This window comes from Oncorhynchus mykiss, chromosome 3 (genome assembly GCF_013265735.2).
Source record: "Oncorhynchus mykiss isolate Arlee chromosome 3, USDA_OmykA_1.1, whole genome shotgun sequence".
Lineage (NCBI taxonomy): Eukaryota > Metazoa > Chordata > Actinopteri > Salmoniformes > Salmonidae > Oncorhynchus > Oncorhynchus mykiss.
In genome coordinates this window covers 60,806,359-60,832,869 of record NC_048567.1, presented here as the reverse complement: position 1 = coordinate 60,832,869, position 26,511 = coordinate 60,806,359, and the positions used below count along the sequence as shown (strand labels likewise).

Sequence of the window (26,511 nt, the reverse complement as noted above, 5' to 3'; positions counted from 1 at the left end):
TAATCTGGAGATATTCCGTTTTGACTCTGCATCATTGTTTCTGAAATTAACGTTTAGTCTTATATTGTTTGTTGAACTATCCTATTTTCAGAGGCAAAAACGCCACCTACCTTCCCCAAGAAAATAACCAGTCTTCAACAGACTGAAGGAATGGAAGTCAAATTCGAGTGCCGCGTGGCAGGCTCCTCGCCCATTGAGGTCTCTTGGTTTAAAGACGGTGAAACTCTGAAATCCACCGACTATACCATGAGTTATGATGATAACACTGCTGCCCTAAAAATAACCAGAGGTGAAATGAGACACTCTGGGGAATACACTTGTGTTGCTACCAACAGCGTTGGGACTGCATCCTGCAGAGCCAAACTCACTCTTCAAGGTCGGTCGGTTTTTCTTCAAAGAAGTAGTTTTTTGCTTGCTGACTGAGAGACAGTGCACGTTCTGTATTAGTACCATGTCATATTGTACAATGTGAATGCTTTCATTTCAAAGTATGCTGTATGTTCCACCTCTTTCCCATCATTTAACTTTTAGAGCCAAGATATCCCCCTGTCTTTGATAAAAAGCTGTCACCCATGGTGGACATTTCAGTAGGTGATAGTGTGGAATTGGAATGCCACATGACTGGATCTTTGCCAATAAAAGTCACTTGGTCAAAGGATCACAAAGATATTCGATCAGGGGGAAATTACAAGATGTCCTGCGAGGATAACACCCCACACCTTACTATATTGAAAGCAGCTAAAGCAGACTCTGGCCGCTACTTTTGCCATGCCACTAATGACATTGGAAAGGACTCTTGTTCCACTGAAATTACTGTCAAAGGTATTTGGACCACTGGCACCCAATTTTAGTCCTTGAGAGACATTTTAGTTTCTTGAGAGACATTTTTGGTATAGTGCTTTGTTTGCTTACGTGACACCTAACATGACCACTGCAATCTTGTTTCAGAAACCTTTCATTCTTTTGTATTTATTTTCAGAGCGCAAAATCCTACCTACCTTCACCAAAAAGCCCACAGAGACCCTTGAGGATACAGAGGGCAAGATGGTGAAAATTGAGGCACGTTTGTCTGGTTCTCAGCCCATGACCATCAATTGGTACAAAGATGACATTGAGAGGCACAACTCTGATCACTATGACATGTCCTTCAAGAGCAATGTGGCTGTGTTGTGTATCAAGAGCTCCGAAGTCTCAGACTGTGGCAGGTATACCTGCAAAGCCACCAATGAAGCTGGCACTGCCTCTTGCGAAGTGACAGTTACCATAACTGGTAGGTCCATATTAATATTACTATATTAATAAAAATAATATTAATATTATTTTGTTGTGTTTCTCCATAGAAAACGAGATGTACACAACTTTTGTATGCATCTCTACTATGTGTCCCATGTATGTTTTTCCATGTATGTTTTTGACTCTTCCCTATTTTCCCAGAACACAAGAAGCCCCCTACATTTGACCCCACTCTCAAACCTGTCACGCTGACCGAGGGAGAGAACCTGCATCTTAGCTGTCATGTCCATGGATCCCCTCCTATGAAGATTCAGTGGATGAAGGACAGAAAAGACTTGAAAAACACTTCCAGCACTAAAATCATTTTTGCCGATGACGTTGCCTCTTTGGAGGTCATGCGCGTATCAAAGAATGATGCAGGGGACTATCTCTGCAAGGCTACCAATGAAGCTGGTAGTGAATTCTGCAAGGCCAAAGTGACAATCAAAGGTACATCTTCTGGACCATATTTTGATTCAAGTCATATCCAATAACTTGTGGAATCAGCTGTCATGAATGAATGATTATGGTTTTTATAACAGACTTCTTGAATTATGCTTTATTGCAGAGAAATCCAAAGCAGCACCTAAACCCGCTGAAGAGGAATCAACAGCATCACCAGTAAAGAAACTGGACAACTTGTTCTTCATCGAGGAGCCCAAGCCTTGCCATGTAGCCGAGAGTAAGTGTGATGAAAAGAGATTTAGAAGCATATAATTATTATTCAATTGACAACCCACATTGTTTAAACATTGGATAATCTAACATTTCCATAGTAAAGGATGTCTTCAATCATTTACAGAGGGCACTGCAACGTTCATCGCTAAGGTTGGAGGTGATCCCATTCCTAACGTGAAATGGATGAAGGGCAAGTGGAGGCAGATCACTCATGGTGGTCGCATCACTATTGAGCAGAAAGGGCCAGATGCCAAGTTAGAGATCAGAGAAATAACAAAGTCTGACTCCGGACAGTACAGATGTGTTGCAACTAACAAAGCTGGAGAAATAGAATGCAACACCGACATGCATGTTGAGGAAAGGAAAGAGGTTGTCGGAGTTGAGGGAGACTTCAGAGCAAAACTGAAGAAGTAAGTGAATCTCTCTTTGACAATTGTGTCTCTACCTTTCACATTCCACAAGAAACTGTACAAATAATATTTGCCATGCCTTCCTCTTCTATTTTTCTTCCTCCACAGGACTCCATCTAAGCAGAAGAGTCCCCAGGAAGAGAAAGACATTGACATTGTAGAGTTGCTCAGAAATGTGGACCCTAAGGAGTATGAGAAATATGCCCGCATGTATGGAATTACTGACTACCGTGGACTTCTTCAGGCCATTGAGCAGCTGAAAAGGGAGAAAGCAGAAGAAAGTGGAAGACCGGTAAATTCATTTAACATAAAGTTGTATTCAATTGAATTTAATGGCTTAGTCTTTTCTTCAGAACACAACAGTTTAATTTACTTAATATTAGTCATACAATACAGAATGTTGTTGCTTTTTTAAAGAAATAATGGCCACACAATAACTAGTTCTGCTTTGTGTTTTGATGTGATTTAGGAACTGGAGAGAGAGAGAGAATCGGACGAGGATTTGGCTGCTCTTGTGGCTGATTTGCAAAAGAGAATGGAACGTACTGAGGTAGGTTCCTCATTAGCCACCACAATGAAATGTCTGACAATGACAACAGCAGTAAGTATCATGTATTATATGCATATTTATTGACATGAATGTCTAAGCACATATGTCTTCTTTATTTGTTTGCAGCCTGTCACCGTGAATAAGGACATAACAGATCAATCTACAGTCACCAACAAGGTTGCCACCTTTGAGTGTGATATCAAGATCAACTTTCCAGAGATCACCCTGTCCTGGTACAAGGGAACTCAGAAGCTTGACAACAATGAAAAATACGAAATCAACATTGTTGGTGACAGTCACATTCTGAAGATCAAGCAGTGTCAAACCAAAGACCAGGGCAACTACCGTGTTGTATGTGGCCCACATATCTCCAGTGCTAAACTGACTGTTATCGGTGGGTATCTATGGTTCTGCATTTGTTTATACAGTCCTTTATACTGTATCTGTAAATACTGACCGACATGCATATTTGTTCGTTGTGTCTTTACAGAGCCTGAGGTTGAGAAACATCTGGAGGAAGTTGTGTGTAAGGAGGGGCAAACATGTACACTGTCTTGCCAGTTTTCTATCCCTAATGTCAAAACACAGTGGTTTAAGAATGGAAAGCTTTTAGAAATGAAGGGCAAATACTCGCATGAGGTGGTCAACAAGATTCAGAGGCTGACGATTAAAGACCTCCAACCAGAAGACCACGGACGCTATGCCTGCAGATATGACAACCTTGAATCAACTGCAGATCTATGGGTTGAAGGTGTGTATAGATTAAACCACATAATAATTGGTTGCTGTTGCATCTCCCATGTTGTAGAGTGGAGAAGATCACCCCAAACTAACCTCTTTTTTTCTTCATCACTTATTTTGTCACTAATCTTTAAATGTTGTTTTTTTCACTCTTTTTCTCTTTTTTGCACTTTTGATTTGACGTACTCTTTTTCGTCCTGGAACTCTCTGATAACATTTGTTCTACTTTCTTACACTTGTTGGTCTTGGAACTTTGCCCACAAACCAACATTTCTGCCTTTCTTTCTTGTCTTTTGACTTTTTGTCTCTACTTTCATCCTATTGAATCACCCATCATGATCTGTTGAACACTTCTAACTGCATATCTATTCTCCATTGTCTAATTTGACTTGAATTTGCACAATAAGTTTGAATTATGAGAATAACCAGAAATATTAAAATCAAACTAAATTCATCACCACGTTATCTGTTTTAGCTGAACAAATTCACTTCACCAAACGTATCCAGAACATTGTGGTGGGCGAACGCCAAGCAGCCACCTTCGAATGTGAGGTGTCTTTCGACAATGCCATCGTTACATGGTACAAAGACACTTGGGAACTCAGAGAGTGCCCAAAGTATAACTTCAGAAGCGAAGGCAGAAGACACTTTATGATCATCCGCAATGTAACCAATGAAGATGAAGGTGTGTAGAGTTGCGTCAAACAAGCATTTTATGGATTTCTTTATTCTCGTTACCCAGATGAATACATCAGAATGGATTATTAAATCATCTTCATGACTAATCCTTTAGGCGTTTACTCGGTCATTGTGAGGTTGGAGCCCAGAGGGGAAGCTAAAAGCACAGCTGAGCTTTATCTTTCAGACAAAGGTCGGTATAGTTGTTAGCATTTGTTTTTGTTTTCCAGCTGTCTGTATCTCATAGTGGCCTTAATTCAGTTTTTAATATTTCATCTTCCTTTTTCACAGAAATTCAATTAGCAGGGGTACCCCATGGTAAGTATTTGATTTCTAGCTACACAACCTCTCAAATGTATCACAATTCCTAGTCAACGTATCTTAAATATGTAACTTATTTTATATATACTGTATCTTTGATATTTAAACCAATTTCAACATCCGTTAGATGTCCCTGATTCATCAATACGAATCCCTGATATGCCATCTTCAGTTACTCTAAAAGGTAAGAATGGGACATAAGATTGGCATTAATTATATAAATCTAAACTAACCTAATTAATATGAGAACTCAACATCTACATGTTTTTTTTTAAAGAATCTTCTGAATACTATTATGAAGAAGAGATGGAAGTGAGAGAGGTGGAAATGAGAGGTATATGGCCTTGCATTCTTTTATATTAAGAGTCTTTCCATCACCATCAAACCACTAAAATCATCATAAAATAATTCACAAATGTTTGATTATTGTGCAAGATTTACATCATATTAATAGTAACCATCACCATCATCAATTTAACTATCTCCATGTTTTCACAATTATTCACGCTTTTGCATAAACTCAGCAAAAAAAAGAAACGTCCTCTAACTGCCAACTGGGTTTATTTTCAACAAACTTAACATGTGTAAATATTTGTATGAACATAACAAGATTCAACAACTGAGACATAAACTGAACAAGTTCCACAGAGATGTGACTAACAGAAATGGAATAATGTGTCGCTGAACAAAACTGCAACTCGTCAGTGAAGATAACTTTTTGCCAGTTCAGTCTGGTCCAGCGATGGTGGGTTTGTGCCCATAGGCGACGTTGTTGCCGGTGATGTCTGGTGAGAACCTGCCTTACAACAGGCCTACAAGCCCTCAGTCCAGCCTCTCTCAGCCGATTGCGGACAGTCTGAGCACTGATGGAGGGATTGTGCGTTCCTGGTGTAACTCGGGCAGTTGTTGTTGCCATCCTGTACCTGTCCCGCAGGTGTGATGTTCGGCTGTACCGATCCTGTGCAGGGGTTGTTACACGTGGTCTGCCACTGCGAGGACGATCAGCTGTCCGTCCTGTCTCCCTGTAGCGCTGTCAGAGTACAGACATTGCAATTTATTGCCCTGGCCACATCTGCAGTCCTCATGCCTCCTTGCAGCATGCATCTTTCTTTTGGTGTTTTTCAGAGTCAGTAGAAAGGCCTCTTTAGTGTCCTAGATTTTCATAACTGTGACCTTAATTGCCTACCGTGTGTAAGCTGTTAGTGTCTTAACAACCGTTCCACAGGTGCATGTTCATTAATTGTTTATGGTTCATTGAACAAGCATGGGAAACTGTGTTTAAACCAATTACAATGAAGATCTGGGTTATTTGGATTTCTACGAATTATCTTTGAAAGACAGGGTCCTTTCTTTTTTTGCTGAGTTTATTACCCAGGAAATGTAAAACTTGTAGTGTATTTGAGGTTTAAAAAGGCTTCTGAAATTTGTAATTTCCACTTTGTAATTTCAGAATTGATTTTTCCTTACGAAAATGTATCAACCCCAACAAAATTGGCCATGAATTATAATCCACATAATAATTCACATTTCCTGTTGCGGCACAATTATTTTCTGCCTGTAGCAAACTGGCTCAAATTAAGATCCTACATCTGTATGTGTTTGTACAACTTAGTAACATGACCTAACATTTCAGTCAATAATAACCAAGATCAATTTAACCAATTTCATTTGAACATGTTTAGACAAGTTGGTACACCTAAAAAGATTATTCAGTATTGTAACACGACCTAACCAATACTCCATAATTTCCCACTGTTCATCTAAACAATTTTTTTTCATTGTTACTCTTTATTAGAGTATGAAAGCTGGACAGAAGAGACAGTAGTACAGAAAATCTCTACAACCACAGGTATCCCTTAGAATAGATGTTACCATTGCTGTTTATGTCTGCTAGCAGCTAACTCAAGTGACCAAACAGTTCATCTTTAACGTTCCACCTTGAGCCACATTGGTATTAACATGTGTGGTGCTTAAAATCATCCTTGTCTGTCTGTATGTTTGAGCCACTCTTTTAAAAAATCTTGAAACAGAATGTATGGGCTCCTACTCTTTGTATGTGTGATCGTACCATAGTGTGCTAGCGTGTGTTTGTGTGTGCGGAACACGGTCACAAATCCCACGTCTTTCTCTCTCCTTTGTTGTCCCACAGGAGTTATTTCATTTCTGTGTCTATATTTGTGTGTTATAACCGTAAACCTCTATCCTTAGCTTATGTGCCTTGTTGAACAATTATACTAATATATTCTCATTGTCTTATCAGCCCCGAGAGTACCTGTTGAGGAGGAGTCTGTTCAGAGTAAGAAGGTTGGAATGAGGGAGGAAATGCCACAAAAAGGTATTAAAAGAACAACTTTTGTCTGTCTTGGCTTACAGCAATGTTATGGCAAAGTTGGCAAACATGTTCTTAGTCTTGTTCATGTGTCAGTTGGTAAACTCTTTAACAGCTTCTTTTTTTATGTGATGTACATAGTCGGCAATGTTTTGGCAAAAGAAGTTCATGATCTTTGTTCATGTGTCATTTATGAAACTCTGTTTACAGCTTGCTTTTCTTTTAACCGTGTCAAAGGTTTTCCCTGCCATGTCATGATCAGTTTCTTTCCATGTCTTGCTTAGTTTAACTTGGTTTGTACTTTCAGTATTTATGATATTTGATTCTTTGCTCTTAAGTTGATCACGCTTATCTGTTTGTCTGTATTGTCTTCCATAATATATGTGCTTCTTTGGCAAGTACCTTACATGCGAATGCATGGATGTCCACAGTAGATACTGCTTTGCTACATTGGCTAACACAATGAGTGTCTTTAAAGTTTCTGAAGTGCACAAGAAACCCGAGGAGAAGGCTAAACCAGCTGAGGCAGCAGTACCACATAAAGGTATCTAAATATCTGCATTTCTAAATGATCTTTTGTGTTGATCTGGTTGATGTGTGTACATGTTGATATGTCTCTCTTGTATGTCTCTCTTGTTGAAAAAAAACTAAATTTGAAAATAAGGGCTTTTACTATAAATATTCTACTTTTGCATGACTGTTTGTCTGTGTAAAGTAACCAATGTCCACTACTGTAAATTACATTATAAGATGAATTATATTTGTCCCTACACATTAACTCAGTGATAACTTGTACTTACTGTGATGATATTTCCAAGTACCTGAAGCCAAAAAGCCAGTGGAGGAGAAGATAACTGCAGAGGTTGTCCCAGAGAAACGTCCCTCTCCAAAAGGTATAGTCTTAAATCAGAAATGATGTGCTTGTCTAACGATCTTGTCATGTTTGTCATGTATTCTTAATGTTCTTTTAACTAAATCTGTGAATTTGTTTGTTTTAGTTGATTGTTTTTGTGGTTGTTGTACGTGAACCTTGTTTTCTTCAACTTAGTGTCCGTAATTATTTTGTATTTATTTGCATGACTTCTATAACCAATATTGTGCTCTTTTTATTTTGGTGTATGTAATTGCTCACTTGCAATATCTTAGAAGAACATGAAGAAGCAAAGGCACCTTTCCATAAGCCAGCTGAGAAACCTGAACAGGTTCCATTAAAGAAAGGTATATTGCATTTTTCCATGTGCTTCAGAAATGCTCCTACTGCTGCTGTTGTAGATCTTATGATGTTGCGTCTCTGTCCTGAATATTTTCAGTTGTCTGTCTCTTAATACCATATCTTCTTGTTATCACGTTTTAAGGTATGACCCGGGTGCAGACAGTGTTGAAGAAAGTTAATTCTTTAAACAGGGGCAGGCAAACGACAGGTCAAAGCAGGCAGGGGTCATTAATCCAGAGAGGGTGTAAGGCACTGGAACAACAGGCGGGCTCAGGGTCAGGTCAGGCAGTGGTCGGTAATCCAGAGTAGTGGGGCAAAGGTACAGGACAACAGGCAGGGTCAGGCCAGGCAGAACAGGAGCAAGGAACAGGCGGGAGCCGGGAAACAAAACACTGGTAGGTTCTACGAACAAAACGAACTGGCAACAGACAAACTGAGAACGCAGGTATAAATAAGATGGGTGACACCTGTAGAGGGGTGGAGACAAGCACAAAGACAGGTGAAACAGATCAGGGCGTGACACTTGTCAGTCTCTTGTCTGTCTATTTCGCAGTTTCTAAATCATCTATGTAGCACTTTCTAACACTCCCTGTTATTATCCCAAAGGATTCTGTGTGAATAAGCCTGTGTGACTAAGTTTATTCACTTCTGTCACTTTGTGCATTGAGTTTAGTGGAGTTGTCTCAATCATACTCTTGTCCCATGCTTTTATGGCTTTCACTCTTGTACTCGTTTTTTCTTGATAGCCCATAGTTTCTAATGTTGATGTCTGTATTACTTGAAGATGTCCCTCAAGCTGCACCCCATGTTGCGGAGCCAAAAGCTGAGCCAAAACCAGAGCCTAAAGTTTCACCTGTGGCTAAGGTTGAACCTGAACCGAAGGGTGCACCTGTAAAGAAACCAGAGAGTCCACCATCCAAAGGTATTTCCTGTCATGTCTTGTTTTGTGGATTATTTATTCCCCTCTTTAATGTCACCTTTCCTTTGTGTAATTGTATGTATATTATATATTATTATGTTTATATAGCATCTAACATAGAAGTTCATTTTTATTTTGTGTCATATCTGTATGTAGTGTAATTATTACCTTGGTATGTGAACTCTAAATCAAAGTGCATGTTACTTTAAGTTCCTGAGAAAGCTAAGAAACCGGAGGCTTCAAAACCAGAACCAGGAACGCCAGCAGCAGTTAAAAAGCCAGAGACTGCACCTACTCCTTCTCCAAAGAAGCCAGAGCCTACTCCTGCTGCAAAGAAGCCAGAGCCTACTCCTGCTGCAAAGAAGCCAGAGCCTACTCCTGCTGCAAAGGAGCCAGAGCCTACTCCTGCTGCAAAGAAGGTCCCATCACCACAAGGTATCAGCATCTCTCAAAAGAGAGGCAGCTTTCTGAGTCTTTTAACAACTTGTATGCTCTTTATACTCTTCTGTTTGTCAGTCCATCTTTGTCTGTCTGTGGCATTACAAAGTTTAAGACTATGTAATTTCACGTATTTTGAATCCGTATTTGTTGTTTTCTTGGTCAATTTTATGTCTGTTTGTTGTGCTTTCATCACAGCACATTGTATATTACTGATAATGTGCATATTCTTTGAAGTGCCAGAAGCACAAAAAAGACAGGAGGTAACTCCGCAGAGACCAGCTACCATCCCTCAAAAAGTGGCCAGAGAGGACATAGAGCCTCATGTGCAACCTGTGCCAGAACAAGGTATACACAATATAGGTTGTCAATGCTTCTCCCGTTAATGTTTAATAGCTTTCTTCTAACCAACCCCAGCTTTGAACATCTATGTCTTGTCTATGTTCACATTTGGTATCGTCTAGCTTCTACGTCACAGAGTTTGTCTTTTGAAATGTTTATGCACAACTGAAAAGTATTTTCACCAGTTGCTTAATTTTGTCTCGTCATAATCATCGTCATACAGTCTTACCACTCAATAGAGTGTGACTTGTGCAATGTCTGTATTTGAAATGACTTTCTTGAATATCTTCATTGTATATGCATGTTTTTAACAATCTTAAATGGTCTTTTAAGTTCCTGTGGAAGAAAGAAAACCAGAACCTCTTAAGGTTGCCAGAAAGCCTGAATCAGTTATTGTGACGCCAAAGGAAGATACACCGCAAAAAGGTAGGGATTTATGCACTGACTTATGTACTGTACCGTACATACTGTCTACTGTGATGTCTTAAGAGTCTTCTTGAACTATTCTTTGTCTTAAGTTTACCATATTCCGGCTCTCCTTTTCCCTCAGTTTTCCGTCTGTTTGACAATCTAGACACTTTAAAGGGTAACACTTTAACTATCATCATGAAGCTGACTTAATGGTGTTATAATATGACATAATATTAGACGTATAGTTTATCATAAGTTGTTAAGACTGTTTTAGATATGGGTCATGTTATGTTTGTGACCATGTTGACAATATGTTTGAAGCAAAGTGTTCTGCTTGTCAGATTTGTTGTGTTATGCAACAACCCTTTTGTCACTCTTCCGTGTTGCCAATGTCTAATGCGTGTCTTGTATGTGCTTCAAGTAATGGAGCCCAAACAAAAGCCTGTACCTGTTGAGAGGGTACCTGAGATAAAACCTACTGAAAAGGTACCTGTTGAGAGGGTTCCTGAGAAAAAACCTACTGAAAAGGTACCTATTACTAAACCTAAAAAGGAGATGGAAGAAGAAAAGAAAGTTCCAACTTCAGAAATCGAAGTTATGCCACAAAGAAAAGGAACTCCGCCAGACACAGGTATTCTAAATGTGCTCTATGTTAGTGGTGTTCAATTTATTAAAATCTTATTTCACCTCCAAATGTAGATATCAGGTGCATAATGGCATGCCAGTACTACTTTCTTTTATCTGTGTTTTTAAACCCAATGTTTGTCTTTATGTTGTGTTTTGTCGTTAATCTCTTGCGACCTCCATTTGGTGGGAACTCTTAAAAACATCTTTAGAACTTCAAGTGACTTCTAGTCTTCAGACGGCTGAGAAAAAGAGATCTTCGAAAACTCACGAGTTGTGGGAGGTTTCCGACACGATGGAGAGAGCTCCTCCAATAGAAGAAGTCTTTCAGTATGAAGAAGCAGGGCATGAATATGAAGAGGTGTCATATGAGAACAAAGGTGATATATTGGACAATAGCACTACATCGACATTCCAACAGAAGATTTCAGTGACCACAAAAGATATCCTTCCAGAAAAACTATCTGTCCAAAAAGATAAAAAGTCAGATATGAAACATGAACCATCTCTTAGTGAGGTTTCCAAGATGAAAGATAGAGCTACTAAGGTTTTTACTACACCGAAACCAGAGGAAAGAAGTTCTGTTGAAATTAGGTCTAATCTAGAGGCAGATTTACCAGCCAAACAGGATCGATCTCTTCAGAGGGAGTCTCATGAATCGTCCACAGAAGGAGAAGAAACACTTCTCAGGAAAAGTGTTTACACTGCAAGTTTAGTGTCTAGAGAGGAAGAAGGTACAGGCATAAAAACTAAGGGAACTCGCTTTGTTGATGTAGTTGAGTTAAAGAGAGAACAGGCTACAATTGAATATATACCTATCCATCAAGTAGTTCAATCTTCAGAAGAACATTTTGTCCAGAAAGCTGCCAAAGTTACTACAAAAGACAGTGTACCTATAAAGAAGGATACTGTATCTTTGGAAGTATTAAATGATGAAAAAGTGGACACTGAACTACACAAATATGAAGTTTCCATCATGAAGCAAGGGAGTGCTAGTATGAGGGAAGAAATATCTATGAATAAGTCTCCTAATACGCATCAGGTAGTTAAGGGTGAAAGCAAGGCTATAGACACAGATAAAAAAGTGGACGAAAAGAAAACAGACATTGTAAAGAAAAAGGAAATGATCACCAGGGTATCAGACACGAAGGAAAAGTCAGGCGGAAGCCAGGAGATTCATGTTAAAACAGATTATAGTTCTCCAAGAAAATTATCTCCCCAGGAACATGAAGAATATGTTTCAAAACAAGAGGCATCTGTTATGGATGTTTCAGAGAATATAAATGCAGCCACAGATATTATTTCCCCCAAACCAACAGCAAGAAAGGAAACTGACATTCGATCTAACCAAGAAGGTATTGCTCAATCAGTAGAATGCCAAGAACTAGTAGAATCTTCTATCAGAGTAGAATCAGTAATTGAAGAAATATCAAATAAACAAGTTAATACAAGAAAGGACAAAATACATTTGTCAGAAGGTATCTCTCCAATAAAAGCGCTGTTGCCCAAAGAGAAAGGACAGGGATTAGTTGGTACTGAAGAGATACCTTGTACTGTTGAAAACTTCCAATCAAAGAAACAAGTAGTTGAGAAAGGCAACCCTTCCAAAGTAATTCAATCCAAGGAAGAAACCTTTAAGAAGACCCTTACTATGAGAAAGGAACTCAGTGAAGAGATACCCCGTACAAATGAGGATATCCAGGCAAAGAAACAGGTTATAGAAAAGGGCAAACCTTCTAAAGTAATTCAATCCAAGCAGGAAACTTTTAAGAAGACTCTTACTACGGGAGAGGAAACCACTGAAGAGATTAGAATTGAGGTCATCCAACCTAAGAAGCAGGTAGTTGAGAAAGACAAACCTGCCAAAGTAATTGAATCCAAGGAAAGGGCTGACAAGACACTTACTATGAGAGAGGAGCCCATCGAAGAGAGACCTTTTACAGTTGAGGACATCCAAACTAAGAAACGGGTGATTGTAAAAGGCAAACCTGTTAAAGCAATTCCTTCTGAAGAGGAAACACTTGACTCACAAGAGGAGGAAAAGATATCTTCAAAAGCCTCGCCTTCAAGAGGTATACTAAGTAAATCTAACATGTTTCATCTCATCATCTTGTCAGCAAAATCATCCGTCAATTCCATTTCACGCTTAGTTTGAAATCAAACTTTTTTTCCCAGTATTATTCATAAAGTTGCTTCATTCCAGTGTTTGCCATCCCATATCAACACATCCTCTTAGTGGTCAAAATCCACAACTCTTGTGTCATTCTTGCAATTCTCTGTTGTTTGTGTCTATGTTTTGTGTCTTTTTTGGATTGTGTTTTCTATTTGATCACATCTTTTTTGATATTGTATTGGTGCTCCACTGCTTACCCCAATCTGTAGTATCTTGATCTTGACCATAGTATCATTTCATTTCAAGTACCAGCAGAGAAGAAGGAATCACCTCCACAACCTGTTGAACCACTTACAAAGAAAGCATCTCAGCTAGAGAAAACTGTTGTTGCTGAAGGGGTGAAAGAATCTGAGCCATTTGGAAAGAAAGTGGCTAAACCAGAGTCTAAGCCAGAAATCAAGCCAAAGTCCAAGCCAGAGAAGATAGCTATTGCTGAAAAGCCTGCTGAGGCACTTGTAAAGAAAGTGTCTACGCCAAAGTCTAAGTCAGAACCTAAATCAGAACCTAAGCCAGAGCCCAAGCCAGAACCTAAGACAGTGGCTAAGACAGAGCCTAAACCAGAGGATAAACCAGAGCCTAAGCCTAAACCAGAGTCTAAACCAGAGGTTAAGCTAGAGGCTAAACCAGAGAAGAAGGATGTTACTGAAGTAGGGGTGAAAGAATCACTTCCACAGCCTGCTGTGGTGTTGAAGACAGAGCCTAAGCCTAAACTAGAGGACAAGCCAGAGCCTAAGGCTAAGCCAGAGCCTAAACAAGAGGCTGAGCCAGAGGCTAAAGTAGACACTAAGCCTAAATCAGAGCCTAAACTAGAGGCTAAGCCGGAACCTAAACCTAAACCAGAGCCTAAACCAGAGTCTAATTCAGAGGTTAAGCTAGAGGCTAAACCAGCGAAGAAGGCTGTTACTGAAGTAGGGCTGAAAGAATCACCTCCACAGCCCGCTTTGGTGTTGAAGACAGAGCCTAAGCCTAAACTAGAGGCCAAGCCAGAGCCTAAGGTTAAGCCAGAGCCTAAGCAAGAGGCTGAGCCAGAGGCTAAAGTAGACACTAAGCCTAAATCAGAGCCTAAACTAGAGGCTAAAATAGAGTCTAAGCCAGAGCCTAAACCAGAGGTTATGCCAGAGCCTAAGCCTAAACCAGAAGCTAAGCCTAAACCAGAGCCTAAGTCTAAACCAGAGCCTAAGCTAGAGGATAAAATAGAGGCTAAGCCAAAGCCTAAACCAGACGTTAAGCCTAAGCCAGAGGCTAAACCAGAGCCTAAATCTAAACCAGAGTCTAAGCTTGAACCTAAACCAGAGGCTGAGCCAGAGCCTAAACCAGAAGTTATGCCAGAGCCTAAGCCTAAACCAGAAACTAAGCCTAAACCAGAGCCTAAGTCTAAACCAGAGTCTAAGCTTGAACCTAAACCAGAGGCTGAGCCAGAGGCTAAAATAGAGACTATGCCTAAATCAGAGCCTAAGCTAGAGGCTAAAATAGAGGCTAAGTCAAAGCCTAAACCAGATGTTAAGATTAAGCCTAAGCCAGAGGCTAAACCAGAGCCTAAATCTAAACCAGAGTTTAATCTTGAACATAAACCTGAGCCTAAACCAGAGCCTAAGTCTAAACCAGAGTCTAAGCTTGAACCTAAACCAGAGGCTGAGCCAGAGGCTAAAATAGAGACTATGCCTAAATCAGAGCCTAAGCTAGAGGATAAAATAGAGGCTAAGCCAAAGCCTAAACCAGACGTTAAGCCTAAGCCAGAGGCTAAACCAGAGCCTAAATCTAAACCAGAGTCTAAGCTTGAACCTAAACCAGAGGCTGAGCCAGAGCCTAAACCAGAAGTTATGCCAGAGCCTAAGCCTAAACCAGAAACTAAGCCTAAACCAGAGCCTAAGTCTAAACCAGAGTCTAAGCTTGAACCTAAACCAGAGGCTGAGCCAGAGGCTAAAATAGAGACTATGCCTAAATCAGAGCCTAAGCTAGAGGCTAAAATAGAGGCTAAGTCAAAGCCTAAACCAGATGTTAAGATTAAGCCTAAGCCAGAGGCTAAACCAGAGCCTAAATCTAAACCAGAGTTTAATCTTGAACATAAACCTGAGGCTAAACCAGAGAAGACTGTTCTTACTGTAGGGGTGAAAGACTCACCTCCACAGCCCCCTGAGCCACTAATAAAGAAAGTGACTACACCAGAGAAGACTGTAGTTGCTGAGGAGGTGGAAGAATCACCTCCAAAGCCACTTGTAAGGAAAGTGGCCAAACCAGAGTCGAGGCCAGAGAAGAAGGCTATTACTGAAGATGTGTTTCTTTCAAGTGAAGAAGAGGTTGCAACTCGAAAAGGTATAACAAGGGCAATCCTTGAAATACAAATCTTCACTCTTGCGTCACTCTTAAAATCGTGCTTTTTCTGTTGTTTGTTTGTATGTTGTTTGTGTGTACATTTTGTGTAATTGTGTTTGGGATACTTCCTTATTTGTTTATCCTTATGTGTTTGCTGTTTGATCACATATTGCCTTTGTATTTTCTTGATGGTTCACTTCTGTAGTATGTTGTTCTTGACCATAATATAACTTTATTTCAAGTACCAGCAAAGGAGAAGGAATCACCCCTACAACCTGTTCGACCACTTACAAAGAAAGTGCCTAAACCAGAGAAAACAGTTGTTGCTGAGGAGGTGAAAGAATCACCCCCAAAACTGGCTGAGCCACTTGTAAAGCGAGTGTCTTTAGCAGAGTCTAAGCCAGAGAAAACTATTGCTGAAGAGGTGAAAGAATCACCTCTTAAGCCGACTGAGCCACTGGCTAAGAAAGTATCTAAACCAGAGTCTCAGCCAGAGACTAAGCCAGAGAAGGTGGCAAAGAAAACAGCTATTGCTGAGGAGGTGAAGGAATCTCCTAAAAAAGTGCCTAAGCCAGAGACTATGGTTATTGCTGAGGTAGAATCTCGACCAAAGACTACTGAGCCACTTGCAAAGAAGGTGGCTAAGCCAGAGACTAAGCCAGAGACTAAGCCAGAGACTAAACCAGAGACTAAGCCAGAGACTAAGCCAGAGACTAAGCCAGAGACTAAGCCAGAGAAGACAGCTAATGCTGAAGAAGATGTTGTTCCCAAAAAAGGTATAACGAGAAAATCTTGAAATGCAAATCTTTAATCTTCACTCTTAAAATCTTTATATTTTGTGTGTTATGTTTGTGTTTATGTTATGTGTTTTTGATGTTTTTCTCTGTCTTTGTGTGTGCTATGTTTATATTTGATATAGTCTTTCTCTGATACTTTTTCAGTGGTCCAATGCATACCGCAATCTGTAATATCTTGATTTGTCAGGTTGTTATTGTGAAGAGAATGTGTTCTCAATGACTTACCTCGTTAAATAAAGGTACAATTAAATAAAGCAGAATTGACTTTGACCATGGTATCATTTTATTTCAAGTTCCAGCTAAGGAATCACCTCCAAAGCCTGCTGAGCCTCTTGCAAAGAAAGTGCCTGCACCAGAGAAAACAGCTATTTCTGAACAGGTGGAATTACCTCGAAAGACTGCTGAGCCACTTCTTAAGAAAGTGTCTTTGCTAGAGTCTAAGCCTGAGCCTAAGTCTGAACCTAAGCCAGAGAAGAAGGCTGTTGCTGAGCCTCCAAAGCCAGTGGAGCCACTTGTAAAGAAAGTATCTAAGCCAGAGAAGAAAGCTGTTGCTGAAGTGGTGTCAAGTGAAGATGTTGCTGCCCAAAAAGGTATAACAAGGACAATCCTTGAAACACAAATCTTAAATCTTAAAAATCTTGCTACCCTGTCTGTTATGTTTGTGTGTGTTATGTATTTTGGATATTACGTATTATCTGTTATGTGTCTATGTGTGTTGATGACATGTTTCTTCTCAATGGTTTAATGCTTATCCCAACATGCACTGTCTTGATTTTGACCATTGTACAATTTTATTTTAAGTACCAATAAAGGAGAGCCAAACATTTCCAAAGCCCACAGAGCCACTTGCAAAGAAAGTCAGTCCTCTTGAAGGTAAATGTCTGTTTAATGTTGCATCATGTATGTTCTTCAAATACATTCGTGAATGAATGTTTCTTGGGCAAATATAAATCTTAAACATTCTTTTGAAGCTCCTCAAGATAAGAAAAAGACTACACAGGAAACAAAGCCTGCCTTCCAAGTGCAAGAACAAGATGATACGGAGACAGGTATTCAACAACAAAAAAAATCACAAAAATAAAATGACAAACTAATATCTCGAAAACCACACCATCCAAATACTACTAAGCATTCTATCTTAAGCCTCATTATAGTCCTAGAGGGTTGAGGCTAACATATTTTGCTTGTTTTTTTCTTCAAGTCACCTAAACGTGTTTGCATTAATCTCATTCAACAAAGATGGTTGCCTCTTCGATCCACAAAAACATTCCTGTTCTTTGTCCAGTCTCGTTATAATGTTTTATGTGCATGTTATACTATTCACCTTCATAGCAATGCTGTGGTTCTGTATGTAATGTCACATCATGTTAAATGTCTTACTAAGTTCTCGTCCTAAAATTCATTAGTGAATGTGAGCATGTCATAGTTTCCCTGTTATATCTTCACTTGATAGTATTACTTCAGTCGTCTTCATCTTTGATTGGTTATGGGAGGAAATTTCCTTGGAATTCCCGATTGGTTCCCATTCAAAGAGAAAAGTGAATCAATTTCCTTAACTGATTGGGCTGGTTATACAACTCCCCTCAATCACATCTCAATGTCCTGACCGTACTTGATACATTGAGGCTTGTATCCCATATATCTTCAAATGAATGTGAATCTTTGTACTAAACAGTGTTTACTTTTCCTTAATTCCCCTACTAGGTGAAGGCAAGCAGGCACCTGGACCTGCTAAGAAAGGTATGATGAATACTTTACATTTCACTATTCCTTGCATATAAACAAATATCCAGCTCAATATTTTAAACATACAGTCGGATTTCCTACTTTATTGTTTTCTGTGAGTTTTGTTTGTGTGTTGTCTTGTTTGCTGTATAGCTAAATCTCAGTGTTGGATGTGATGTTTTCAATGTTGTTATCTTGTTAAGTGAACTGTTATGTGTAATATGAAACCTTTACTGCAGTTCTCCGACAAAAAGCAAAAATTCATGTTGAGAAAGAAGAAACACTTGTACTGCCAACCTTGAAGAAAACAACCAGGATATCCAAAGATGTGGAGCAAGAACAGGAGATCATATCACTGAAGAAAGTGCCTTCAGTCCCCTTTGAAGATCAGCCAGCGCCACCAAAGAAACCTCCTCCGAAAATTACGAAGCATACAATCCATGACTTTGAAGAGAGAGTGTATGAAGAAGTTGAAGTAACAGTATATGAAAGGTATGAGGCAGAGCAAATCGACAAGACAGATAAAATCAGCCAGATACCTGATGGAGCTAAAATAAAGACACCTAAAGAGGTTGAAACAAAAGACTCAACTGAGGACAAATGGTCTCGGAAGACCATCCCCAGAGATGAAAAAGAAGAGGACAAAATGACTTTAAAGAAAACTCCTAAGGGTGTGAAAGAAGAGGAACCAACAGACCCCAGTTTAGCCCTAAAGAAAGTATCCAGATTGCCATCAGATGAAAAAGGAGAAGAAACTGTGAAGTTAAAACCGTTCCAAAAATCTCCTAAAGCAGGAACTGTTGAGCCAGAGAAGGACAAGTACAAAGATAAGGAATCTGGGGCTTTCAAAAGAGGTGAGAGACCATCAAGAGATGAAGACATCAAAGAACCTGCTGATCGTAAGAAAGCTGATAGAGTTCTTAGTGCTAAAGAAGAGTCACAGGCAGTCAAATTAAAACCAGTGACCAAAGTTCCTGAAGATGAACAAGTCCAGGATTCGGACAAACCACTGACAAAGGTGAAAAGGATTACAACACAGGAGCAAGAGAAGGAAGATGTTAAATTGAAGCCATTTTCAAAGTCACCTAAAGCTGACACTGAAGCTGTGAAGCCTGAAAAGGAACCTGATAAGAAGAAAGAGGCTCAAAAAACTCTTCAACAAAAGCCAAGTCCTCCAAAGACAGCACCCATAAAGAAAATGGAAAAGAGTCCTAAAGAGGAAGAGCCAGTACAGTTAAAAAAGGTTGAGCAGGTGCCAAGAGAACAAGAGGACAAAGAAAAAGATAAACCCTCAAAGCATGAAGAGACACTTAAGAAAATGGTAGAACTGAAAAAGACTCCTTCACCTAAGGTTGAAAGACCAAAGCCAAAAGAAATAGAAAAAATTACTATGGAGAGGAAGCCCAGTGCGGAAAGGACCAAAAAGCTACCCAAAGAAGTTTCACCAAAAGATTCATTTGAAGGTGTTACCCTCAAAAAAGTTCCAAAGAAATCACCACAAGAGGAAACTGATGGAGCACCACTGAAGAAGGTGCCGGCAATGAAAGAGCTTTCCCCTAAAGCTGTACAGTTACGAAAGATCTCGACTCAGCTGGAGGAGGAAGTATTTGAGGAGGAGCCAGATGTTGAGGAGGAATCTGACAGTGAAGGTTGGGGATGGGAACTTGCCCCTCGTGATAGTCCTGGATCCACAGAAGATTTGGGAGAGGAAGGTGATGCACTTGGAATGCCAAGACGAGGTGAGATGAAGGCTGGAGCGAATCACCATTGAAGAAAAAGTCCTTAACCCCAAATAATCTCCACCCATTTTCATCTGAATGTTTTCATTTTCTACATGTTAATGTTTTTCATAAATTCGTATTGTTTCTTCATGTCCATCATCTTCATCAGAAAAAGTATTTCATCCTAAATAATCTTCATCCATTTCCGTCTTAATGTTTTTATGTTCTATGTGCTGTTTGTCATCATGTTGTGTTGTTTATCAATGTCAGTCTCCATGTTTCTATTAATTGTCTGTCAATCCATGTAAAAAGCACATGTTTGGCATGCTGTTTTTCCACATGGTGTTTGACATTGTGTATTATATACCCATCTACCATCATCCATTGTTAATTTGTTTCCATCATCACCTGTCTTTATTTATCTCTCCATATTGTATGTACAATTCTGAGCAAAATATTTATAAGGGATTTGAATGTGATCTGTCTTTACGGTATAGTCATTTTAAATATCTTAAACAGATGGAAAGCCAGCAGAAGAAGCAGGCACAGGCAGAGGTAGAGGTAGAGGCCTCAAAGGTAAGACTGGTTACATCCATGTGAAAATAATAACTTTTTTAGAGTGCAGCGTCAGCACACTCTACTCTCAATGTTCTCACTGTAACTTATTTTGAATAGTTATATAATAACCAACATTTTGCACTGTTCGAACTTTAAAACGGGCAGAATGATTCAACTTAAATTGCTTGTCAACAGCTTTTTAATATAATTTATACTTTTTAAACTATTAACCTTTTTGTCCTCCCCAAAGCCTCCATTCACTTCAATGGGATGTCTTCAACATTATAAACTTCCCATAATTCAGCAATGTCATCCAACATTCTATCCACTGTCAACACTTGCTTTTGATACAAATCAGCTACTATGACCACTTTTCTAACAAGTTAGACAAAACTTAGTCTATAACCAGGTTTCCGTCCAACCTTTTTATGCGAGTGAAGTACATGTCGGATAAAAAATGTCACAACAGGCCTGATGAAAAAGCAAATTTGTCGCTACCTCCCAAATGTTGACAAAACAAAATACGTTAGACAAGGTGGGATCCTTTTGTGTCGGTAAAATGAATTCTGTGAGAAATGGCGGTGGAACTATTTTATCGAACCAGGGTCTGTAATGACACCTCTAGCACTGAGATGCAGTATCTTAGACCGCTGTGCCACTCGGGAGCCCCCCCCAAGTGCAGTGATAATGCAAATGTCTCTGTTAACACGCATTTATCATGTATTATCTTGAATAACAAGCACATATCAACACATACAAACTCCCTGTTTTATAAAGGGTACTATCTCACTACTATTTCTCTGGTAGTCCCTAGCCTGATTCTACTTCACTAGCATACATTTTTCAACACAAGCCAGAAGCATCTAAAAATGTAAACTTCTAAACTTCTTCAACTACCATGAAATGCTGTACCTACGCACTCACATTATCTATTAGGAAAAATATTTTTCTAGTTTAACACTGTAAGTGTTACAAATGTATTAGTTTGAACATTTGAACACTTTTAAAGTTGCGCTATGCAGAAATCGCTCCTCCATTTCTTGGTTGCTAAAACTCTTAATTGTTTGCCTAATGTCAGTTTATGTGACAAAATAAGATAGTATAGTGTAGAGAATCATTGTACCATCTAAACCACCGTGAAATATAGTCTCCATAACCAAAAATAATGTTGTTGTGTCAGCTGTTTCAAGCTGGTGTACAAAACCAAAAGTAAAAGATGCAAAAACAAAACTTAGGAACGGGAAGCATTGAAATAGTGCACATAGAACAGATCTACAGCTTCTTAGACTTGCTTTCAAGTAGAATGATAGATCTATAACTCACATTTCTATGTGAATTTGGTCAGTTCGCCCAAAACATTGCATATCGACATTTTAACTGATGTAAACAGGCTAAACATCTGATTTGTGTAATTGTGTCTGAATTGTAGCAGGCAAAACCCCATCCCCTGGTGAAGGCAGGGGTAGAGGACTGAAACCCGGTGGTGGAGGAGACAAACCACCCGATGCTAATCCTTTCGGATTCCAGCTTAAGGCAGTTCCACTGAAGTTCACGAAACCGCTCAAAGACATAGTGTTACAAGAAGGTGACGCTGTTGGTGCTTCTGCTACGTTTGAGTGTGAGGTTTCACCTTCTACTGCAGTAACCACATGGATGAAAGATGACAGCAACCTAAGAGAGAGTCCAAAACACAAATTCACCTCTGATGGCAAAGATCGCAGACTAGCCATTATTGACGTACAACTTTCTGATACTGGAGAATATACCTGTGTGGCCAAGCTGGGCAACAAGGAAAAGACAACAACCGCTAAACTCATTGTTGAAGGTATTTCAGATAATTATGAATTTATGTATTTATAAGAATCTTATTTTTTTGTAAACCACTGAAAAGTTGATCACAATTCATTTACAGCTAATGTAGCTTAAATAAAAAGGTTTTACTTAATGTTTTGTTTTATATTGTTTTATAAAAATGTCTACCGTATAACTACACAATTTTATGGAAAGTACTCGCTTTTGATAAAGTATTCCTTAATCTATGTAGCTTCTATGTCAGATTTAAGTTGCACTGATTATTACATGTATGTATTATTGATATGGGTTGATGCATTTTACCTTTACATTTTGATGCAAATAACTTGTATGTAAATAACGATCTCATACTAACCCAATACTTACGCATTCAGAACTGCCCGTGAAGTGGGTGAAGGAGCTGGATGAGGAGACGTCAGTCCTAAAGGGGCAGCCTATGTACCTGACCTGTGAGTTGAACAAGGAGAGAGAAGTGACCTGGATGAAGAGTGGTAAGATCCTCAAAGTAATCCCTGGAAAGGTGGCCATCAACGTCATTGGAATGCAGCAAGCCGTTACGATCCAGAACACGGGCGATGACGACGCTGGAATCTACGCATGCGAGTGTGAACTCATCAGGACCAAAACAACTGTCAAAATCATTGGTTTGTAGATAATTCCCTAAATAAACTGTTGACACCTACCAACGATATAAATATAGTCAATCTATTCATCTATGTATGAAAACTGATTACATCTTAATTTTACAGAAATTATCAGAGACTGGTTGGTGAAACCATTGAGAGATCAGCATGTGAAACCCAAGGCCACTGCCACTTTCAAGTGTGAGCTCTTCAAAGAAACCCCCAACTGGAAGTTTTTCAAAGGCAACGATGAGATTACTAATGATCCTACTGACAAGACTGAGGTCAAGAAAGAAGGAAAAGTCCTGACTCTCACAATAAAGAATGCACAGCCCGACGATATTGGAGAATATGCCATGGAAGTTGAAGGCCACAGATACACAGCTAAACTGACTCTTGGAGGTTGGTTGCACAATCACACATATCTTGTATGTTGTTGAATCAAAGAAGGCTACCTACATGAAATGAATGCTTATTATATACTTTTGATATTTTTACAGAACGTGAAGCTCAGATCTTGAAGCCTCTCTCCAGTTGTGAGGTGGTCGAGAAAGAAGATGTTACCTTTGAAACGGAGATATCTGAAGAGGATGTGCCTGGAGAATGGAAACATAGAGGGCAGGTCTTAACAAGATCACCGGTAAGACTTGTCTTATGATTTGACTGAAATATTTCCCCAGACATTAACCGTAACCTAAACTTTCAGAAAAACTGTTTTAAATGTTGAACAGTCTTCGATATCTGTTGAACTTGTTTGTTTTATTTGCATCTTCAGACATGTGAGATCAAAATGGAGGGCAAGAAACGTTTCCTCACTCTGAAAAGTGTTCCACTGGACGCGTCTGGTGAAGTGTCTTATACAGCTCTGAATGCTGTCACTAGTGCTGTGCTCACAGTCAAGGGTAAGCAGTTGTTCCAAGAGCAAATTATGTATGTATGTATCGATGATGTTATGCATGTATTGATAAAGAGATAATTATTTGTATCTCCCAGAACTGGAAATGGACTTCACAGTCCCCTTGAAGGACGTGTCTGTACCTGAAAAGAAACAGGCTATGTTTGAGTGTACTATCACAAAGGATGTGCCTAAAGTCATGTGGTTTAAGGGTTCTGACACCATTGGTACATCAGACAAAAAATATGAAATAATCGATGATGGAAAAAAACACATGTTGGTCATAAACAATTGTGAGTTTGATGATGAGGGAATTTACAGTATTGAAGCCTCGGGCAAAAAGTCAACCGCTACACTCACTGTGGAGGGTAAGTGTGGAACCATTGTTATTAGATTTGACGTCCTTTGAGTGGTTTTCGTTTGCTATCATCAAAAGTTGTTCCCTGTGATTCATTAATTAATTTCCTAGTTGGAATTTCTTTTAACTAAGTCCAATATGCACTCATCTAACATATAGGTATCAGGCTCAAATTTGAATTGCCACTTCAGGACCAAACTGAGAAGGAAGGTAACACTGCTCGGTTTGAGCTTGAGCTCTCTCATGAGAATGTACCTGTGACATGGTACAAAAATGAAACCAAACTCCATGTGAGCCGAACCGTGCTCATCTATAGTCGTGGAAAGAAACATACACTAGAAATCAAGGAGTTGACTCTAGATGATATCTGCCAGATTAAGGCAGAGGCTAAAGGAATTCCCTCAATGGCAAACCTGACGGTGATAGGTAACCCCTGCTTTGTTCCTTTATTTATTGTTTGTTTCTTTGTTGTGATTGAAATCCTTGAACTCATTTAAGGATTTGCACCATGCTACATTACATAAATGCAGAATACAAAACACATATCCTCCTGATGACTTTTCCATGTTCCAGAGGGTGATGCATACTTCGTAGTGAAGTTGCAGGATTATACTGCAGTCGAGAAAGACGAGGTAACTCTGGACTGTGAACTCAGCAAAGATGTCCCCGTCATGTGGTACCATAATGAGACTGAAATTAAGGCCTCTAAAATGGTAACCATAAGTGCTGAAGCGAATCGAAGAGTGTTGTCCATTAAGAAAGTGGATGACAGAGATAAGGGACAATACATATGTGATTGTGGAACGGACAAAACCATGGCAAATATTAACATCGAGGGTAAGCAATTACAAATGTTTGTCATAGAACAAACATTTATTTTGAGAACATTCGTGCGTTTTTTCTTGTAATTGTATTGTTCTCAATCCTGAATTGCAGCTCGAGATATAAAGATAACTCGCCCAATGTATGGCGTTGAGGTCTTTGATGGCGAGACCGCTCGTTTTGAGGTAGAAATCTCTGAAGACGATGTCCATGGCCAGTGGAAACTGAACGGAGAAGTCCTTACTCAATCCCCTGTATGTTAAATAGACCAAATCATTCTCACTGTTTTACCATTCTACCACTCATCAATTACGTGATCATTCATTCACATCCATTACGTTGTCTTGAAATATTATAATGAAACAGTCTATAGCATTCTCCTTCCTCCCTTTCATCTTCATCCAATCTGGACAATTTTCCACATTAATTTTACCACTACTTACAGGACATTGAAATCATAGAGGACGGTGCAAAGCACACGTTGATATTGTACAACCTCAAGGCCCCCTTGTCAGGGGAGATTGGATTTACAGCTGCCAATGCTAAATGTGTTGCTAATCTGAAAGTGAAAGGTGAGATTAAAAAGAAACATTTGGTTGGTGATCTAATCTGATAATGTAAATGTAAATACTTTCAGTGGTGGTATTCTACGCATTACCACGATGCCACATTGTCTCTGTTTCCTTCTGAATTACAGAGAGTCCTATTACATTTGTCACACCTTTGAGTGATGTGCAAGTGTATGAAAAAGATGAGGCCAGATTTGAGTGTGAGGTGTCAAGAGAACCTAAGAGCTTCCGTTGGTTCAAGGGATCTCATGAGTTGACAGCTGATGATAAGTTTGAAATTACCCATGAGGGAAAAAGACACACTCTGGTGGTCAAATCTGCCGCATATGAGGATGAAGCTAAGTACATATTTGAGGCAGAGGACAAGAGAACCACTGGCAAACTAGTTATCCAAGGTAACCTGAAGATATTTTTTGTGCTTCCTGTTTAAATCCTGATTCAATTCATTACAAGTGATTGAAATTGATCTTCTCACGATGATGATGATTTAATTTCTTATGAATTGAATGTCTTATCAGGAATTCGCCTTGAGTTTGTCAAGCCCATTAAGGATGTCACTGTCAAGGAGCGTGAGACGGCAGAGTTCAGTATTGAACTCTCACATGACAACATCCAGGTCACCTGGTACAAGAATGGTGTGCGTTTGCATCCCAGCAAAGTTGTGCACATGTCAGACGATGGCAAGATGCACAAATTGACCTTCAATGAGGTGTCCATTGATGACACATCCATGATCAAAGTAGAAGCCATGGGCAAAAGCTCAGAGGCCATGCTCACAGTCCTCGGTTAGTATACCGTTAAAATCCTTGAAACGTTGTTTGCGAAACAGGTGAGTTACCGTTGACGAAAGTGAAATATCACACACACAACTCATCATGGTTTCTTTTTCATCAACAGAGGGAAAGCCTTACTTCACGACAAAACTGCACGACTACTCAGTCACTGAGAAGGATGAACTGACAATGGTTTGTGAACTGAGCAAGCCCAATGCAGAGGTGAAATGGTTCAAAGGTGGCCAGCAAATCACTCCCTCCAAGAATGTGGCCATCAAAGCCGATGGAAAGAGGCGTATGCTGATCATTAAGAAGACAGAGAAAGCCGACATTGGAGAATACACCTGTGATTGTGATTCGGATAAAACTACGGCCAAGCTCAACATTGAAGGTATCCTTTAGTGATTTTAGCTCAGAATTTGAGGGATGCAGTGTCTTTTCTTTCA

The 26,511-nt window shown here is 39.5% G+C and overlaps 1 protein-coding gene across 8 annotated transcripts in view; it reads left to right on the top strand.

Moving 5' to 3' along the window:
• LOC110520307 (titin) overlaps positions 1–26,511 on the top strand; it is a 178,309-nt gene that overhangs the window by 55,393 nt on the left and 96,405 nt on the right. For 5 of the 8 annotated variants that reach the window (XM_021597527.2, XM_021597528.2, XM_021597534.2 and 2 more), the window contains 47 exons: positions 92–376; positions 532–822; positions 980–1,270; positions 1,435–1,722; positions 1,841–1,954; positions 2,075–2,360; positions 2,469–2,652; positions 2,830–2,910; positions 3,037–3,304; positions 3,401–3,661; positions 4,127–4,336; positions 4,445–4,522; positions 4,621–4,647; positions 4,778–4,834; positions 4,928–4,984; positions 6,446–6,499; positions 6,911–6,985; positions 7,458–7,523; positions 7,798–7,872; positions 8,126–8,197; positions 8,977–9,114; positions 9,322–9,546; positions 9,787–9,897; positions 10,225–10,317; positions 10,724–10,933; positions 11,139–12,998; positions 13,346–15,412; positions 15,655–16,188; positions 16,503–16,799; positions 17,011–17,082; positions 17,181–17,258; positions 17,914–17,949; positions 18,174–19,673; positions 20,175–20,231; positions 21,643–22,038; positions 22,400–22,669; positions 22,775–23,050; positions 23,149–23,288; positions 23,424–23,550; positions 23,642–23,911; positions 24,061–24,327; positions 24,475–24,738; positions 24,838–24,977; positions 25,169–25,295; positions 25,421–25,687; positions 25,811–26,077; positions 26,190–26,456. In XM_021597527.2, coding sequence (XP_021453202.2) covers positions 92–376; positions 532–822; positions 980–1,270; positions 1,435–1,722; positions 1,841–1,954; positions 2,075–2,360; positions 2,469–2,652; positions 2,830–2,910; positions 3,037–3,304; positions 3,401–3,661; positions 4,127–4,336; positions 4,445–4,522; positions 4,621–4,647; positions 4,778–4,834; positions 4,928–4,984; positions 6,446–6,499; positions 6,911–6,985; positions 7,458–7,523; positions 7,798–7,872; positions 8,126–8,197; positions 8,977–9,114; positions 9,322–9,546; positions 9,787–9,897; positions 10,225–10,317; positions 10,724–10,933; positions 11,139–12,998; positions 13,346–15,412; positions 15,655–16,188; positions 16,503–16,799; positions 17,011–17,082; positions 17,181–17,258; positions 17,914–17,949; positions 18,174–19,673; positions 20,175–20,231; positions 21,643–22,038; positions 22,400–22,669; positions 22,775–23,050; positions 23,149–23,288; positions 23,424–23,550; positions 23,642–23,911; positions 24,061–24,327; positions 24,475–24,738; positions 24,838–24,977; positions 25,169–25,295; positions 25,421–25,687; positions 25,811–26,077; positions 26,190–26,456 — 13,476 coding nt within the window. The remainder of the gene's footprint in view (positions 1–91; positions 377–531; positions 823–979; positions 1,271–1,434; positions 1,723–1,840; positions 1,955–2,074; positions 2,361–2,468; positions 2,653–2,829; positions 2,911–3,036; positions 3,305–3,400; positions 3,662–4,126; positions 4,337–4,444; positions 4,523–4,620; positions 4,648–4,777; positions 4,835–4,927; positions 4,985–6,445; positions 6,500–6,910; positions 6,986–7,457; positions 7,524–7,797; positions 7,873–8,125; positions 8,198–8,976; positions 9,115–9,321; positions 9,547–9,786; positions 9,898–10,224; positions 10,318–10,723; positions 10,934–11,138; positions 12,999–13,345; positions 15,413–15,654; positions 16,189–16,502; positions 16,800–17,010; positions 17,083–17,180; positions 17,259–17,913; positions 17,950–18,173; positions 19,674–20,174; positions 20,232–21,642; positions 22,039–22,399; positions 22,670–22,774; positions 23,051–23,148; positions 23,289–23,423; positions 23,551–23,641; positions 23,912–24,060; positions 24,328–24,474; positions 24,739–24,837; positions 24,978–25,168; positions 25,296–25,420; positions 25,688–25,810; positions 26,078–26,189; positions 26,457–26,511) is intronic. The other 3 variants (XM_021597530.2, XM_021597533.2, XM_021597531.2) reach the window with 3 other exon arrangements.